This window comes from Salmo salar, chromosome 07 (assembly GCF_965601325.2).
Source record: "Salmo salar chromosome 07, fSalSal1, whole genome shotgun sequence".
Classification (NCBI taxonomy): domain Eukaryota; kingdom Metazoa; phylum Chordata; class Actinopteri; order Salmoniformes; family Salmonidae; genus Salmo; species Salmo salar.
This window is the reverse complement of record NC_138297.1, coordinates 44,521,233-44,541,358: the sequence shown is the minus strand read 5'-3', so window position 1 is coordinate 44,541,358 and position 20,126 is coordinate 44,521,233. Positions and strand designations below refer to the sequence as shown.

At 42.5% G+C, this 20,126-nt stretch overlaps 1 protein-coding gene across 2 annotated transcripts in view; it reads left to right on the top strand.

Moving 5' to 3' along the window:
- The window catches only part of LOC106609188 (cGMP-inhibited 3',5'-cyclic phosphodiesterase 3A), an 80,379-nt gene that overhangs the window by 40,857 nt on the left and 19,396 nt on the right, over nt 1–20,126 (top strand). For both annotated transcript variants that reach the window (XM_014207699.3, XM_014207700.3), the window contains exon 2: nt 11,690–11,947. In XM_014207699.3, coding sequence (XP_014063174.1) covers nt 11,690–11,947 — 258 coding nt within the window. The remainder of the gene's footprint in view (nt 1–11,689; nt 11,948–20,126) is intronic.

The window sequence follows — 20,126 nt, the reverse complement described above, 5'->3', positions numbered from 1 at the left end:
CACACGTGATTCCCTTGCGCCCTTTCATTTACAGACAAATTATTATTCAACATATCCACACCTGGGATTTGAACGTCCAACCGCATGGTTCATAGCATTCCAAGCTTACTGCTACTCCACCATGTCTGTGTCAATGACTGATTTCACCTGTATTTCTATACGTTGCACTTCAAAGTGAATTTCATCTCTGTTAAAAGTAAACTCAAGAAAAACTATTTTATTTATCATAGTGATAAAGGATTGTGAGTTCAAATGAAATGCTTATTTGCAAGCCCTTAACCAACAATGCAGCTCAAGAAATAGAGTTATGAAAATATTTACTAAATAAACTAAAGTATAAAAAAAATCGAATCAAATCAAAAAGTAACACAAGAAAATGACATAACAATAATGATCAATGGGGTCAATGTAAGTAGTCCGTGTGGCCATTTGATGAATTGTTCAGCAGTCTTATGACTTGGGGGCGGAAGCTGTTAAGGAGCCTTTTGGTCCTAGACTTGGCGCTCCGGTACCACTTGCAGTGCGGTAGCAGAGAGAACAGTCTATGACTAGGTGACTGGAGTCTTTGACAATTTTTTGGGCCTTCCTCTGACACTGTCTAGTATATAGGTCCTGGATGTCAGGAAGCTTGGCCCCAGTGATGTACTGATGTACTGGGCCTTACACACTACCCTCTGTAGCGCCTTACGGTCAGATGCCGAGCATTTGCCATACCAGGCGGCGATGCAACCGGTCAGGATGCTCTTGATGGTGCAGCTGTAGAACCTTTTGAGCATCTGGGGACCCATGCCAAATCTTTTCAGTCTCCTGAGGTGGAAAATATGTTGTCGTGCCCTCTTCACGACTGTCTTGGTGTGTTTGGACCATGATAGTTTGTTGGTGATGTGGAAACCAAGGAACTTAACTCTTGACCTGCTCCACTTCAGCCCCGTTGATGTTAATTGGGGCCTGTTCGGCCCTCCTCTTCCTATACATAGTCATAGACTGTTTTCTCTGCTACCGCACGGCAAGCGGTGCCGGAGGTCCAAGTCTAAGACCAAAAGACACCTTAAAAGGCTCCCGAGTGGCGTAGCGGTCTAAGGCATTGTGTCTCAGTGCTAGAGGCATCACTACAGACACCCTGGTTCAAATCCAGGCTGTATCATAACCGGTTGTGATTGGGAGTCCCATAGAGCGGCGCCCAGCGTCGTCAGGGTTTGGCCGGTGTAGGCCGTCATTGTAAATAAGAATTTGTTCTTAACTGACTTGCCTATTTAAATAACGGTTCAAAAAAATATATAGTTTTTTTATAGCTTCAAGCCATAAGACTGCTGAACAATTAATGAAATGGCCACCGGATTATTTACATTGACACCCCCCCTCCATTTGTTTTTTACACTGCTGCTACTCGCTGTTTATTATCTATACATAGTCACTTCACCCCTACCTACATGTACAAATGACCTCGACTAACCTGTACCCCCGCACATTGACTCGGTACCGGTACCCCCAGTATATAGCCTCCTTATTTTATTGTGTTACTTTTTATAATTTTTCAATTTAGTTTATTTGGTCAATATTTTCTTAACTCTTTCTTGAACTGCACTTTTAGTTAAGGGCTAGTAAGTAAGCATTTCACGGTAAAGTCTACACATGTATTCGGCGTATGTGACAAATAAAGTTTGATTTGATTTAGTTTTTGCTATTAAGCAGGAATCAGGAGGATAGAATTATGATCAGATTTGCCAAATGGAGGGCGAAGGAGAGCTTTGTATGTGTCTATGTGTGTGGAGTAAAGGTGTTCTAGTGTTTTTTCCCCCTCTGGTTGCACATGTGACATGCTGGTAGAAATGAGGTAAAACGGATTTAAGTTTGCCTGCATTTAAGTCCCCGGCCACTAGGAGCGCCGCTTCTGGATGAGCATTTTCTTCTTTGCTTATGGCCTTATACAGCTCGTTGAGTGCGGTCTTAGTGCCAGTATCAGTTTGTGGTGGTAAATAGACGGCTACAAAAAATATAGATGAAAACTCTTTGTAGATAGTGTAGTCTACAGCTTATCATGAGGTGATCTACCTCAGGTGAGCAATAGCTCGAGACTACCTTAATATTAGACATCACACACCAGCTGTTATTGACAAATAGACACACAGCCCCACCCCTTGTCTTACAGGACGTAGCTGTTCTGTCCTGCCGATGCATGGAAAACCTTACCAACTGCATGTTATCCATATCGTCGTTCAGCCACGACTCGGTGAAACATAGGATATTACAGTTTTTAACGTCCCGTTGGTAGGATAGTCTCATCCAGTTTATTCTCCAGTGATTGCACATTGGCCAATAGAACGGATGGTAGAGGCGGGTTACCCACTCGCCAACTAATTCTCTCAAGGCACCCTGATCTCCGCCCCCTGTAGTTCCTTCTTTTCTTCATGCGAATGACAGGGATTTGGGCCTTGTCTGGGAGCAGCATTATATCCTTTGTGTCAGACTCACTAAAGAAAAAATCTTCATCCATTTTGAGGTGAAAAATTGCTGTTCTGATATCCAGAAGCTAGTTTCAGTCATAAGAGACGGTAGCATCAATATTATGTACAAAATAAGTTAGAAACAATGCGAAAAAAAAACACACAAAATAGCACAATTGGTTAGGAGCCTGTAAAACGAGAGCCATCCTTCTGGCGCATCCCTCTGCAAGTAGGCGAAACCAGCCTTCGTTGGAGGATGACTTTACTACAAAGCTTTATTATTACACTTTTATTTGACACATTTCTTCTGATTGTTCTGTAGCTATCGGAATGTGGGAGTGTTGTGCTGTAGTATTACTGTAACAGTGAGTGTTGTTTACCATCCTGTAGGTTTTCGCTCCAACCCTAATCTAGCACACCTGATTCTAACAATTAGCTGGTTGATAAACTGAATCGGGTTAGTTACAACTGGGGTTGGATTGAAGGTTAGCTCTCCAGGAGCAGGGTTGGAAAACCCTGGTGTAGAGTCCTGTGATCATACTGTATTAGAGTATTGTTGACTGTAGTAATACTGTATTAGAGTAATATTTACTGAAGTTATAGAGTGCTGTGAAGAGTGCTGTGGTAATACTGTATTAGAGTATTGTTAACTGTAGTAATAGGGTAGATTAATGTAGTAATGCTGTATTATAGTATTGTTGACTGTAGTAATACTGTAGAGTACTGGGGTAATACCGTATTAGTGTATTGTTGACAGTAGCAATAGTGGAGTGCTGCAGTGGATGTCAGCCAGTCTGTAACTGTTGGGCTGTTCACTTTCCACCTGGCTAACTCAGTTCTGCCTGTGGACTCAGCTCACCATCTGTACACGCACGCATGCGTGCACACAAACACATACATGCATGTACACACACAACCACACACACTCACACATTACACACAGCCGTGCTTACGCCTGAACTGGTCTCATGTGCCTTTCAGTGTCTCTGAAGAGGAGAAGGGATGAAGAAAAGGAGAGAGAACACGTCCCATTTCGATGGAAAGAACAAAAGCTGCTCTATAGTGTTCTGGAAAATGGATTCCTCTAGTTTGCATAGGTTTTTTTCCTCTATATGCAGTTTTAAACCGGTATGCAAGATCACATAGGTAATGTAGTTACTGTGAAATAAGGGCCTGGGTTTACAGTACTACTTCTACAACCCTAAAGCTATTCCATCAATGACAGATATTGACACCCTGTTCCCTTGGGTCTCTCCTGTGTGTGTGTGTGTGTGTGTGTGTCTGTGTGTGTGTGTGTGTGTGTGTGTGTGTGTGTCTGTGCGCGTGTGTGCACATTCAATGACTCTGTGTTCTTGGTCTGTTTGCGATCGGTCTTTAAACCTATCAAGATCAATACTTCTCTACTTCCTGACCTCTGTCTCCTCTATAAATAACTGTTCCCACTATCACTTGCTTGGCCTAAATACACACGTACTCACGTAAAGAAGATACACACAGGCCCACACTCTCTACCTTGTTATCTACAGTATCTTTCTCTCTCTCGCCCTCCCTCCCTCCGTCCCCCCCTTTCTCTCTCCCAGGGACATGAGCCAGCCACACAGAGTCCATTACTGCCAGGTAATGGTTGAATGTCACAACCACAGGATGTCGTAAAGACCTGAGTGAAGAGAACTCTAATGGGTTTTGTTCAGGTTGAGCTGATTTCGCACAGCAATAGAGAGAGTTTGCGTCTCAAATGGTACCCTATTCCCTATGTAGTACACTACTTTTGACCAGGGCCTATAGGGCTCTAGTCAAAAGTAGTGCACTACAGTACATGGGGAATAGGGTGCCAATTGGGGCCCATACCCTAGCTGTTCCACATCTATCTGTATCAGAGCATCAGGCTACTTTGAGGAATCTATTAGCTCTCTCTGCATCGCTGTTAGATCTGTTTGGTGAGTCAGTCATCAGGGTTCCAGTGTTTGAGGAGTTAATACGAGGTGTTTAAGTAAACAAGATGGTCATGATAAATCATTTGTACTGTTTACATAAGAGTTTCTGTACAGGAGTGGGACACTGGTGTCTATCCCTGTTTCAACTCTCTGTAACTGCTATAAAACATCTCCAAAGTGCGGTTTTTGAATCTGTGTGTGTGCACTGATAAAGAGAGCGAGAAAGAGAGTGTGTGTGTGTGTGTGTGTGTGTGTGTGTGTGTGTGTGTGTGTGTGTGTGTGTGTGTGTGTGTGTGTGTGTGTGTGTGTGTGTGTGGTGTGTGTGTGTGTGTGTGTGTGGTGTGTGTGTGTGTGGTGTGTGTGTGTGTGTGTGTACTCCCGTGGCTGTGTCCATGCATGTTCATGTGTGTCTGTGTATTTATTTATCTGGTCTCTCATCTGATCAACACAGCAGTTTGACCTGAGAATGTGGGAAATGTCCGTCCTGTGCTCTGCTGTGGTCGGTTGTTTATGATGCTGCTCTGTTTACCGAGCACTAAGAGCGAGTATTATTGGAGGCCAACAGAGACATGAGAGATAGAGGGAGGGGAGAGAGATGGAGCGAGCGGAAGCCTCCCACACAAAGGAGTTGTAAGGTCTCCCGTCCACTTACCCTCTCTCCTCTCGCTCACGCTCAAAATACATCCCTCAATATAGAGTTACTGTCAGCTCTCTTACGTTTGGCCACATCTAACCCTGAACCCTGTGATGAAACACACAGACACACGTAGACAAAGTCATACAATTTGTGATTCACATAAATTCTATGAAAACCCACACTAAGACACGGTTCTATTAACAGTATTGCACTTTTCATGTATCATACTTTTGGCATAGCCTATCCACCAACCAAGCAACATTATAGACTACACGTTAAAATCCGGTTGTTGCAGGATTTATTTGGCTGTGACAATATAGGTCACATTAAAATCCAACATCTGTAGGAAGGAAAGTAGATATGGAAAGGATACCACTTTAGACAATTGAGATTCACCCTATGAAGCACAGTTTATTGTGGCTATTTACTTTCACAGATTGCCTGGTTGAAATGGCTCCACTATGATATATGAATGGTGAAAAACCTCTCCTCTCAGTTGCAAAGGTGTGGTCAGAGGAATCAGTGGTCAGAAAGAAACTCTACAGTTTGTGTTTTTGCAGTAATTCGTGGCAGGAAGTACCAGATTGAATGTTGTGACGCTTTCCATGAGCACTGTGTAATTTACCAAGGCTGTTAGGGGAGTGTGTGTGGATGTGTGTGTCTGTATGTTTTTGTGTCTGTTATTGCCCAGGTCTGTGGAGAGTGATTCTTGGCGCTTGGAGCTGATTCTAATGATGTTGCTTACAGTAATTTCAGCTTTGCTCTGTACAGTAAAGAAAAACGAAAGGGAAAGGGGGATAACCTAGTCAGTTGTACAACTGAATGCATTCAACTGAAATGTGTCTTCCGCATTTAACCCAACCCCTCTGAATCAGAGAGGTGCGAGGGCGCCTGCCTTAATCAACATTCCTGAGCTTAGCCTACTGCTGTGGACGTGCCTTTACTAAACTAAACCTTTTTCCCCTAACACTTAACACGTCTGCTGAACGGGTACAGACCGAAAACAAAGAGTAGAGAGGAGAGCAATGGGACTGAATGGAAAGAGATGTAAATGAGCTGTAGGGGGGCAGGAAGATTGGAGAGCAGCCTGATCACTAGAAATAAACTTCCATTTTGGACGTTTGAAAAGATCCTGAGAACGTCGATTATATGCCTTCCTCCACACTCACAAAAAAGATTAAATGCAATTGCCCAGCACTGGGCGCAAACTCATGATACTGGGAGCTGGAGCTTGCTGCGCCACTGCAGTTCACAATATTCTAGCAAGCCGTGAGAATACTTAAAATTGTTTAACCTTTATTTAACTAGGCAAGTCAGTTAAGAACAAATTCTTATTTACAATGGCAGCCTACACCGGCCAAACCCAGATGACGCTGGGTCAATTGTGCGCCGCCCTATGGGACTCCCAATCACGGCAGGTTGTGATACAGCCTGGATTCAAACCAGGGTGTCTGTAGTGATTCCTCAAGCACTGAGATGCAGTGCGTTAGACCGCTGCACCACTCGGGAGCCCGAATCAATGGAGCAGAGAGCTGATACCCACATACCACTGTGTGTGTGTGTTCCTGGTAATAGCACGTTGTTTTAATGATTTGTTTTAAGTCTTCCCCAAACCATAGCCCTAACCTTAACCAATCGGAATGAATGCCTAAACACCTCAAACTCAACTCTGGACCTCAATTTTTTATTTTATTGTTCCCCTCTAATCAGGGTGCAATTAATGATCAGGTAGAACAGAAAACCAGCAGGCTCTGAACCTCGTAGGGTAAGAGTTGAATAGCCCTGGCCTAAACTGTTACCCTTTGAGTTGTTTCTGTTTTAACCCTATAACCACTTGGAATTAATGCTTCAAAAATAGACGTTCATCCATAATACGTTGAATTTCGAAGGGAAACTATGAGATCTTGTTGCAGCAAGAGCGGCATGTTGACATTGACAGGCAACTGGCGTCCAGGCGTCCATTATGGCCCAACTCTGCTATGACAGGAGGTGGCCATTATGGGTCTGCTCTGACATGGCATGGACAACCTTTTTACATGAAGCATGTGCTGCATTGGTTAACAGGTCAATACATTGATCCGCCCTGGCGACTGCTGTTGATGGTCTCAGGCACGCACAGAGAGGAACACACACACACACACACACACACACACACACACACACACACACACACACACACACACACACAGTGGTATGTGGGTCTCAGCTCTCTGCTCCATTGATTATTGATCGGAAACTCAACATGGATTTATTATAAAGTTTTGTCTAATGTCTGAAACAAGAAAAACACCATCTGTCCCTCTTGTCTTATTTGTGATATATAGCATGAGATGCATGAGATGTTGCTGTGTGGTCCTAGCATGAGATGTTGCTGTGCGTCCTAGCATGAGATGTTGCTGTGTGGTCCCTCAGATTACACAAGCGACGGATACAGGGTGTTTCGACATAAGACACCAGCTCTTCCATTCTTCCACTGAATGTCTCACCAACACTCATAGGGCGGTGCACAGGTTGCTTTGGAGTTGTCATGTTGTGTTATTGTGACTCCCTCTACTGTCCCTGTGTGATTGAGATGGTCACTGCTATCCAGGCTGCTCTCATCCTCTCCCATCACTCCCTAGGTTATTTATACAATTATCACCTCTGTAGGAGTTAGAGCAGTCACACACACGTAAACAGACACATGCGCACACACACACACACACACCGACAGCAACAGAGGCACAGTCACAAAGCCGGAGATGTTCCAGCCAGCAATGATCAGTACTCTTAACAGTGTACTGTTATGATGTGTTAGATTAGTTTAGTCTAGTCTCCAGTGACTCCACCACTCTCTTACTCCCGGGGCTCCTGAGTGGCGCAGCGGTCTAAGGCACTGCATGTCAGTGCTAGAGACGTCGCTACGGACCCTGGTTCGATCCCGGGCTGTATCACAACTGGGACGTGATCAGGAGTCTCATAGGGCGGCGCACAATTGGCCCAGCGTAGTCTGAGTTAGGGAAGGGTTTGTGTCGTTAAATATTAAAAAAATTTAACTACTGTGATCACAACTTGCTGGAGTGTATTATCCCCTTAAGAACAATACAGTGCTACGTTGAACACAGTTGTTTTGTTATCAAAGTGGAAAGACACGGGAGGCCGTGCTATGTCGTGGTAATCATCGTTTCTTTGATTGCATTGGTACTATATGTGGTTGTTGTTCTAAACTCAAACTCAAACATTCAAACCCTTTCAGTGTGCATTCATTTTGTTTGTAGACATCTTTCATCACACAAGCATTGATCCAAAATATGTTTACTGTGAAATATAACGAGTACATTGGTTTAATCACCAAAACACAGCATAATGATATCTTCTTAATGTAGTTGTTTTAACAACCAGTTAATCCAATAGCAAAAAAATTACCCTTTGAATGTAGTATGTTACAGTACTGTAAATTAAAGTACATTACACTGTTTTCACATTAGGCAATACACTAGCACTCCCCATTAACATTGACTGAACATCACATTTCCAAAATGTATGTCCCATGTGTGATCAAAGGTGTGATCATTGAAGACATATTTCGCAATGTTATCAAATGAAAGAAACATCATATTTAGCAGGCATTAGTTTGCATCAAGTCATCTTGAGCATTTGGCCATCGGTTCTCATCGAAATCACAGTAAATATCCTCATTGTTTATGCACCTGGGGAAAAACCTTTTGGCATGGCGAATCCAAGCCTGACATACTGTAGGTCTGAATTGATATCATTCTATTCCTCATTCATGGGGCGGCAGGTAGCCTAGTGGTTAGAGCGTTGGGCCGGTAACTGAAAAATCTGTCGTTCTGCCCCTGAACAAGGCAGTTAACCCACTGTTCCCTGATAGGACGTTATTGTAAATAAGAATTTGTTCTTAACTGATTTGCCTAGTTAAATAAGGAAGGTGGTACACTCATGCGGGTGGCAGGTAGTGGTCCTGTACGTGGCTCAGTTCATTCACTAACAACACCATAATTGTTCGTTCGATTCCCAATGGCGTCACATACCAAAATCTGTGGACTGTTGTCACTTTGGGTAAAACTGTCTGCTACGTAAATGGCATATATTACAGTTCTGCATTAGCCAATGCAATTTTATTAAAGCATGCTATACTTTGGATACATGTTTACTGTATAGGAGATAAAACATTTTTCTGGTTTTGGACTTTCTGTAAGGTTCTGGGTGTAGCTGGTGCAGAGGAGTCAGGCGCAGGACAGCAGAGATGAGTAACACAATGAACTTTACTCTGAATTTCCAAATACATGAAGTAATACCAAGTCCACAAACAACGGACCGAACTTACAATAAAACAATCAGCCACAAAAACCATGGGGAAAACAGAGGGTTAAATAATGAACATGTAATTGGGGAATTGAAACCAGGTGTGTAAAACAAAGACAAAACAAATGGAAAATGAAAAGTGGATCAGCGATGGCTAGAAGGCCGGTGACGTCGACCGCCGAACGCCGCCCGAACAAGGAGAGGGACCGACTTCGGCGGAAGTCGTGAAACTTTCTGGATTATTTGCATAAATGGTATTGGGTTGATATTGTATTACTGCACTGTAGGAGCATTTCGCTGCACCTACTGTAATCTGCTAGTCTGTGTATGTGACCAATAAACTGTGATTCGATTTGTTACATACAGCACATCTCTGATCTTTTTAATACTTACTTTGAAGTAAAATCATAGTCATCATCATAGTAGTACATTCGAGTATGTATCATACTTGTTTCTACTAAACATACATTTTCATTATGTAGTTCTCAAAATCTGTAGTAAACAAACCATTTTACATGTCAAATTCTATCAATTTACCAGTCGGATTACGGGTGTTTCACACACAGTTTTGAGCTATAGTTCGAATCAGAGTTTGACTATTTGTCCGGGCCGATTCAATCAGGTCTGGCCCCCCGGAAAAGGGCTGCTTCTGGGCCGATTCCTCATTGCTAGCTGGGATGCGCTCATAAATGTCCTGCTATTAGCAGAATGTTTCAGAGATCTCAATTTATGATGTGTGTATTTCATCAAATGCTCGCAGTCAAACAACCAATAATGATGCGGAACTTTGGTTCATATCCTGTGTTTGGTCCAGACTGCGTTCTCACCTACAGTGAACCGCACCACCGTACGAATTGAATCGGACCGAGACAACCCTTTTGGAGTGAACCACGGCGCGTTGTTTAGTGCGCTGCCGAGTGTGGATAGTGCTCACGCCAGTCCAAACGAACCAAACTAAGAGTTTGTTTTTTAAAAAGTTTAAAACGCATCAAACCAATTTGGTGTGAAAGCCCCTTAAGTAATAGTAAAATGTATTTTAACAAAAGAGAATAGAGTCATAAAAGTAATGTGAGCATTGTATGAACATGTATTGCTATGTGAAACAAGTATTTCTAGATGAAACACTAAGTCTGGTGAAAAGGTGACTGTATAATCTTTTGTGTTGTACTTTTAGATTTTTTTTTGTTGTTGATCTGTTTTGAGTTTTGTGCTAAGAGTTGGGAAAATGTACCACAAACTTGCACCAAAGCGATTAAAAAAACAATGTGTGTGTGTGTGTGTGTGTGTGTGACCCTCAAGCGGATGCTTGACATATATTGCCTCAGTACACACAGCTGTATGGATTCATATGGAGTTAAGAGTTGTCTTGGAAAAGATTAGCTGCTTCCATGCTTAGAGAGTAAACAATGTCAGCTGCTCTTCCATCATCTTAATACGAGATCTACATTATCTAAATATTATTTTTACTAGTGCTAGTGTGGTAGCCTGGCTTTTGGTCTGAACGTTTTATGCATTTTCTTTATATGTGTCTCTGTGTGAAATGGGGATGTATCCCACCTTCCATGGACTCCAAAATGGATAACGTGTTGCAGACGCAAACACATCCCATTGAAGAGCAGTGCCCTGCTGTGAAACTGTCTCCCCGACATGGCTTCCTGTCTGCTTTAATGTCAGATATCAGAGTGGATGCATCTGGCTGCCAAAATATAGAGGCCCCTGTCACAAACAGCTTGTTTAGTGTGTGTGTGACCCACAGAAGCTAGTCTGTTGCCACAGCAACCACTGGTCTGTCTATTCTATCATGGCCTTGCCAATACACAGTTTTCAATGGGAGCTGGAGTGACACAGAGGCGCGCACACACACACACTGTCCTGGGATATGTATGGGATGAATGTGGATTCCAAGGAATGGCAGGATGAATCACAAAGATTCAGACAGCCTTCCTCCTTACCCACTGGTTGTGTTTTCTCTGACACTCTTACAGAGATTAAATTAGTTAAAGGAGGATATCATGTCCCCTCCTTCTCCCCTTACTCCCTTTCATATCTCTCCCCCTCTCTCTTAAACTCATTGTTGGCACTCTTTGTCTCTCCTCCTCTGCAATCCCCCCCCCCCCTCCACACACAGGTACAGTACGTATCAGGGCAGAGGCAGAATCGGTGTGCGTCAGCATGCGGTGACGTCTGCCTAGCATAGTGATAGCGTCACCTTTGCACCGCGTCAGCTTTCCTGAACAGGAGATGCGCTAACTGACTCTCTTTCACCATCTTTCTCTCCTCTACACTCCCTTGCTTCTTGTCCCTTCTCCTTCCCCCTCTCTCTCCACCCCCCCCCCTCCCCTCTCTCTCCCTCTCCTCTCTTCCTCAAGTCGTCGGGTACCTGTGTGGTGGTGGACATAGCGGTGATGGGGGAAGCCCATGGATTGATCTCAGACCTGCTGGCAGACCCCTCTCTGCCCCCCAACACCTGCAGTTCCCTGCGGGCTGTCAGTAACCTGCTCAGTACCCAGATCAGTTTGCAGCCGCTGCACCGGCCTCGAATCAACCCTCTGCAGGCACTCAGCGACACACACACCTGCTCCGACTCCGAGGACTGGCCAGAGAGAGAGAAACTGGCCATCCCAAAGGTAAAGGCTGCTGTACTTTTATAGACACATGTACGCATGCATACACACATACATACATGCACACAGGTTTTGTGCGTGCATGAAAAATCTGTACATTTTTATTCTGCTGATTTTAATTAACTACATTTTCAATGAGAACGCCTTGAATGTTCATATTTTCTGTTAGTTAGCACTTCTCACACACACACACACACACACACACACACACACACACACACACACACACACACACACACACACACACACACAGACACACTCCTCTCATCCTCGTCCACACACATACATCCCCATTTCCCCAGTTTTTCCTTGTCAGGTGACGTTTTCAGGTCAGGGGAAAACATTGGGTTCGTGGCATGGCTCATAGACACCCAAGCATTGCACTAGTCATTGTGGCTAGTCAACTATGAACATAGTCATAATACACAGTGTATGCTGTGTACTAGAGGTGGACCGATTAGGATTTTTCAACGCCGATACCGATTATTGGAGGACAAAACCGCCGATACCGATTAATCGGCTGATATTTATGCATATATTTGTAATAATGACAATTACAACAATACTGAATGAACAATGAACACTTTTATTTCAACTTAATATAATACATAAATAAAATCAATTTAGTCTCAAATAAATAATGAAACATGTTCAATTTGGTTTAAATAATGCAAAAACACAGTGTTGGAGAAGAAAGTAAAAGTGCAATATGTGCCATGTAAAAAAGCTTTCGTTTAAATTCCTTGCTCAGAACATGAGAACATATGAAAGCTGGTGGTTCCCTTTATCATGAGTCTTCAATATTCCCAGTTAAGAAGTTTTAGGTTGTAATTATTATAGGAATTATGACGCGTCGACTATTTATCTCTACCTTTAACTATTGGATGTTCTTACAGGCACTTTAGTATTGCCAGCCTAATCTTGGGAGTTGATAGGCTTGAAGTCATAAACAGCGCTTTGCTGGAAGCATTGCTAAGAGCTGTTGGCAAATGCAGTAAAGTACTATTTGTATGAATGCTTACGAGCCTGCTGCTGCCTACCACCGCTCAGTCAGACTGCTCTATCAAACATCAAATCATAGACTTAATTATAATATAATAAACACATAAATACAAGCCTTTGGTCATTAATATGGTCAAATTCGGAAACTATAATTTCGAAAAAAACAAAACATTTATTCTTTCAGTGAAATACGGAACCGTTCCGTATTTTATCAAACGGTTGGCAACCCTAAGTCTAAATATTTCTGTTATATTGCACAACCTTCAATGTTATGTCATAATTATGTAAAATTCTGGCAAATTAGTTCACAGTTCGCAACGAGCCAGGCCGCCCAAACTGTTGCATATACCGGGACTCTGCTTGCATTGAATGCAAGAGAAGTGACACAATTTCCCTAGTTAATATTGCCTGCTAACATGAATTTCTTTTAACTAAATATGCAGGTTTAAAAAAATATACTTCTGTGTATTGATTTTAAGAAAGGAATAGATGTTTATGGTTAGGTACATTTGTGCAACGGTGGTGCTTTTTTCACAAATGCGCTTTTGTTAAATCATCACCCGTTTGGCGAAGTTGAAGTAGGCTGTGATTCGATGATAAATTAACAGGCACCGCATTGATTATATGCAACGCAGGCCAAGCTAGTTAACCTAGTAATATCATCAACCATGTGTAGTTAACTAGTGATTATGTGAAGATTGATAGATTTTTTTATGAGAAGTTTAATGCTAGCTAGCAACTTAACTTGGTTACTTGCAGCCACAAGGTCCTTTTGACGATGCACTCGCATAACAGATGGTCAGCATGCCACGCAGTTTCCTCGCCGATTGCAATGTAATCGGCCATAATCGGTATCAAAAAAGGCTTTGAAATCGGCCCTAATTATTCGCTCATGCCGATTAATCGATCGACCTCTACTGTGAACCCATTCAATTATATCTCTGGTGTCATTATATCATAACAGCCAGGTCTTTACAGAGATATTGCTCCTTATATCACGTGTATCGGGCCCCAAACCCTTACCCTGCTCCCTATAACTGCTACCCACACCTGTGTTTAGCTTTACATCAGCAGTCTAGACCCCACTACCCCTTAAACCCCTATGTTTCATCTCACCATCTACTGTATCTGATACTGTAGTGCTCTATTCTTCTAGCTAGACTGTTGACCACATTTTTGGTCTCCACTCACTCTAGACTCTCAGCCTGTGAATTAAAGGTGACATTCTGTCTGTTTCTGAGTGCAGACAAACACCACTGAGAGCATCTGGTTCCTGAACTGCTGCTGTTTTATCTGGGGTTCTCCACAGCTGTGTCAACACAGAGTCTATCTGAATAAAACCGTGTCTGTCCAACATAAGTGTCCGTCTCTCTCTCTCTCTCCCCCCCTCTCTCTCTTACTCTCTCTGATGGTTAAAAGTAATCAAAACACAATTTAGAGAAGGTCGTAGTGAGGAGGTGAGGCCCTTACATCTGCTACCCAGTCCACACTGCCCCTTTACTTCCTTCCTTCTTCCCTCAGATCAGAATACTGGTTTGTTTTAGGGGATGTCTGGTTGTGCAGTTCCATCTCTGTTTCTTGTATAAAAGCTGTTTCGACGTCGTGAAGCTCGGTCTGCTAGACAAAACACTTTCTGAAAATCCAGAGAAAAGATGTGCTACTCTGGAATATTGGAGTTTTCTTTTTTGGATTCCCCTCCTGAATGTGTGTGTGTGTGTGTGTGTGTGTGTGTGTGTGTGTGTGTGTGTGTGTGTGTGTGTGTGTGTGTGTGTGTGTGTGTGTGTGTGTGTGTGTGTGTGTGTGTGTGTGTGTGTGTGTGTGTGTGTGTGTGTGTGTGTGTGTGTGTGTGTTAACTCAGTCTGAGGGCCTGGGACAGAGAGAGACTAGCTAAATGCAGTCCAAAGGAAAAGCTGCTTTGCTCACACTGTGTACCTCTAATGATAATGGTGATTTATTAGAAGTTATTTAAGCTTGAATTCTCCCCAAAACCTTTTCCTCTGACAAATGCAGCCAAACCAATGTTTTGTATTAGACTGTAGTGAAAAACAGCATCCCAGGCGTATATCACAATGGCATAATGTGGAAAATTTCACCAGAAAATAGATGAATTGTATTAAATATACTGAACAAAAAATATAAACGCAACATACAGTGTTGGTCCCATGAGTTTCATGAGTTGAAATAAAACATCCCCGAAATTTTCCATAAGCACAAAAAGCTTACTATTTTAAAATTTGGTGCACAAATTTGTTTGCATCCCTGTTAGTGAGCATTTCTCCTTTGCCAAGATAATCCATCCACCTGACAGGTGTGGCATATCAAGAAGCTGATTAAACAGCATGACCATTACACAGGTGCACTTTGTGCTGGGGACAATAAAAGGTTACTCTAAAATGTGCAGTTTTGTCACACAACACAATGCCACAGATATCTCAAGTTTTGAGGGAGCATGCAATTGGCATGCTGACTACAGGAATGTCCATCAGAGCTGTTTCCAGAGAATGTAATGTTAATTTCTCTACCATAAGCCGTCTCCAACATTGTTTTAAAGAATTTGGCAGTACGTCCAACCAGCCTCACAACCATGCCAGCCCAGGACCTCCACATCCGGATTCACCTGCGGGATCATCTGAGACCAGCCACTCGTACAGCTGATGAAACTCAGGAGTAGTTCTGTCTGTAATAATGCCCTTTTGTGGGGAAAAAGTAATTCTGATTGGCTGGGCCTGGCTCCCTAGTGGGTGGACCTGGCTTTTAAGTGGATGGGCATATGCCCTCCCAGGCCCACCCATGGCTGTGCCCCTGCCCACTTATGTGACATCCATAGATTATGGCCTAAATAATTGATTTCAATTGACTGATTTTCGAATATGAACTCTACCTCAGTAAAATAGTTTAAACTGTTCCATGTTGCGTTTATATTTTTGTTCAATATAGTTTAATTCACTAGAACCTTATACATAGCAAAGTAGTATTGACATGCTTTTAGACCCAGATAGATTTCAGAATAGATTCAATGAGGTAACGTTTAGAGCCCATTAGACACAAACCAGGGCTGATATGAGGAAGTGGGCCAGACCCTGATAGGACGAGACTTGACCCCTCCCCCTTGGCTGTGACACAGACTGTCTTTGTGAGTAACTGGAAGAGACATGGCTCACCTCGATAGCATCCGACATCTGGACCTCTGCAACCCTTTGAATCCTGCTCCAAGCCTCTGAGTCTGTAAGCCAATCACACTGTGTCCATCTCACCATCAGGTCATATAAATGTCATAAGGACGACAATGACTGTACTCATGTTATAACCAATGGAAATACAAATCCATGGTCCTGAGAGAGAGGCTTTAGAAAGAGTACGGTGACAAGACCGTCCCGGGATGCACAGGGTGGGTGTGTTTCAGATGGATTAATATGCTGGGAGGCACACATACACACATACAGTTGAAGTCGGAAGTTTACATACACTTAGGTTGGAGTCATTAAAACTCGTTTTTCAACCACTCCACAAATTTCTTGTTAACAAACTATAGTTCAAAGCAAGTTAGTTAGGACATCTACTTTGTGCATGACACAAATCATTTTTCCACCAATTGTTTACAGACAGATTATTTCACTTATAATTCACTGTATCACAATTCCAGTGACCATCGTTATGTTTGGAGGAAAAAGGGGACGCTTGCAAGCCGAAGAACACCATCCCAACCATGAAGAACTGAGTTTAAAACTGAGTTTAAATGTATTTGGCTAAGGTGTATGTAGACTTCCGACTTCAACTGTACAGTTTTTCACAATTCCTGACATTTAATCCTAGTAAAAATCTGTGTCTTAGGTCAGTTAGGATCACCACTTTATTTTAAGAATGTGAAATGTCAGAATATCAAAAGAATGAATAGGAAAGAATGATTTATTTCAGCTTTTATTTCTTTCATCACATTCCCAGTGGGTCAAAAGTTTACACAATTAGTAATTGGTAGCATTGCCATTAAATTGTTTAACTTGGGTCAAACGTTTTGGGTAGCCTTCCACAAGCTTCCCACAATAAGTTGGCCCATCACCAACTGACAAAGCTGGTGTAACTGAGTCAGGTTTGTAGGCCTCCTTGCTTGCACATGCTTTTTCAGTTCTGCCCTCAAATTTTCTTTAGGATTGAGGTCAGGGCTTTGTGATGGCCACTCCAATACCTTGACTTTGTTGTCCTTAAGCCATTTTGCCACAACTTTGGAAGTATGCTTGGGGTCATTGTCCATTTGGAAGACCTATTTGCGACCAAGCTTTAACTTCCTGATTGATGTCTTGAGATGTTGCTTCAATATATCCAGATAATTTCCCCCCTCAAGATGCCATCTATTTTGTGAAGTGCACCAGTCCCTCCTGCAGCAAAGCACCCCCACAACATGATGCTGCCACCCCCGTGCTTCACGGTTGGGATGGTGTTCTTCGGCTTGCAATCCTCCCCCTTTTCCCTCCAAATATAACAATGATCATTACGGCCAAACAGTTCTATTTTTGTTTCATCAGACCAGAGGACATTTCTCCAAAAAGTACGATCTTTGTCCCCATGTGCAGTTGCAAACCGTAGTCTGGCTTTTTTATGGCAGTTTTGGAGCATTGGCTTCTTCCTTGCTGAGCGGACTTTCAGGTTATGTCGATATAGGACTTGTTTCACTGTGGATATAGATACTTTTGTACCTGTTTCCTCCAGTATCTTCACAAGGTCCTTTGCTGTTGTTCTGGGATTGATTTGCACTTTTCGCACCAAAGTGCATTCATCTCTAGGAGACAGAACGCGTCTCCTTCCTGAGCGGTATGACGGCTGCGTGGTCCCATGGTGTTTATAATTGCGTACTATTGTTTGTACAGATGAACGTTGTACCTTCAGGCATTTGGAAATTGCTCCCAAGGATGAGCCAGACTTGTGGAGATCTACAATTTTTTTTCTGAGGTCTTGGCTGATTTCTTTTGATTTTCCCAGGATGTCAAGTAAAGAGGCACTGAGTTTGAAGGTAGGCCTTGAAATACATCCACAGGTACACCTACAATTGAATCAAATTATGTCAATTAGCCTATCAGAAGCTTCTAAAGCCATGACATCATTTTCTGGAATTTTTCAAGCTGTTTAAAGGCACAGTCAACTTCGTGTATGTAAACTTCTGACCCACTGGAATTGTGATACAGTGAATTATAAGTGAAATAATCTGTCTGTAAACAATTGTTGGAAAAATTGCTTGTTTTATGCACAAAGTAGATGTCCTAACCGACTTGCCAAAACTATAGTTTGTTAACAAGAAATTCGTGGAGTGGTTGAAAAACGAGTTTAATGACTCGAACCTAAGTGTATGTAAACTTACGACTTCAACTGTACACACATACATACAGTGCTGTGAAAAAGTATTTGCCCCTTCCTGATTTCTTATTTTTTTGCACATTTATCACGCTTAAATGTTTCAGATCAAACACATTTAAATATTACACAAAGATAACCCAAGTAAACACAAAATGCAGTTTTTAAGTGATGATTTTATTTATTAAGGGAAAAAAGCTATCTGAACCTTCATGGCCCTATGTGAAAAAGTAATTGCCCCCTAAACCTAATAACTGGTTGTACCACCCTCAGCAGCAACAACTGCAATCAAGCATTTGTGATAACTGGCAATATTTCACATCGCTGTGGAGGAATTTTGGCCCACTCTTCTTTGCAGAATTGTTTTAATTCAGCCACATTGTAGGGTTTTCGAGCATGAACCACCTTTTTAAGGTCACGCCACAGCATCTCAATCGGATTCAAGTCCGGACTTTGACTAGGGCCACTCCAAAACCTTCATTTTTTTTTTTTTTAAGCCATTCAGATGTGGACTTGCTGGTGTGTTTTGGATTATTGTCCTGCTGCAGAACCCAAGTGCGCTTCAGCTTGAGGTCACGAACTGATGGCCGGACATTCTTCTTCAGGATGTTTTGGTAGAGAGCAGAATTCATGGTTCCATCAACCACAGCAAGTCGTCCAGGTCCTGAAGCAGCAAAGCAGTCCCAGACCATCACACTACCACCACCATATTTGACTGCTGGTATGATGTTCTTTTTCTGAAATGCTGTGTTACTTTTACGCCAGATGTAACGGGACGCACACCTTCCAAAATGTTCAACTTTTGTCTCGTCATACCACAGAATATTTTCCCAAAAGTCTTGGGGATCATCAAGATGTTTTCTCCCAAAGGTGAGATGAGCCTTTCTGTTGTTTTTGGTCAGCAGTGGTTTTCGCCTTGGAACTCTGCCATGGATGCCATTTTTGCCCAGTCTCTTTCTTATGGTTGAGTCATGAACACTGACCTTAACTGAGGCAAGTGAGGCCTGCAGTTCTTTAGATGTTGTTGTGGGTTCTTTTGTGACCTCTTGGATGAGTCGTCGCTGCGCTCATGGGGTTGTTTTGGTAGGCCAGCCACTCCTGGGAAGGTTCACCACTGTTCCAAATGTTCTCCATTTGTGGATAATGGCTCTCACTGTGGTTCGCTGGAGTCCCAAAGCTTTAGAAATGTATTTGTAACCCTTTCCAGACTGATAGATGTCAATTACTTTGTTTCTCATCTGTTTCTGAATTTCTTTGGATCGCGGCACGAAGTCTTGCTTTTTGAGATCTTTTGGCCTACTTCACTTTGTCAGACAGGTTCTAATGAAGTGATTTCTTGATTCAACAGGTCTGGCAGTAATCAGGCCTGGGTGTGGCTTGTGAAATTGAACTCAGCTTTCCAAAAAATTTGATTAACCACAGTAAATTCATGATTTAACAAGGGGGGGGCAATTACTTTGTCACATAGGGCCATGAAGGTTCGGATAGCTTTTTTTCCTTAATAAATAAAATTATCACTTAAAAACTCCATATTTTTATTTACTTGGGTTATCTTTGTGTAATATTAAATTTGTTTGATGATCTGAAACATTTTAAGTGTGACAAATGTAAAAAAAAAAAAAAAAGAAATCAGGAAGGGGGCAAGTACTTTTTCACAGCACTGTACATACATACATACACACTCCTCTCAACCTCGTCCACACACATACATCCCCATTTCACCTCCCCATGCTGGAAAGACCCTATAATGTAGTGAGCATTGACAGACATTCCCACAGAAAGCCTTTAATGTTTTACAAGGCCAGCACTTCAAAATGCATGCAGGCACTTAGTGTGG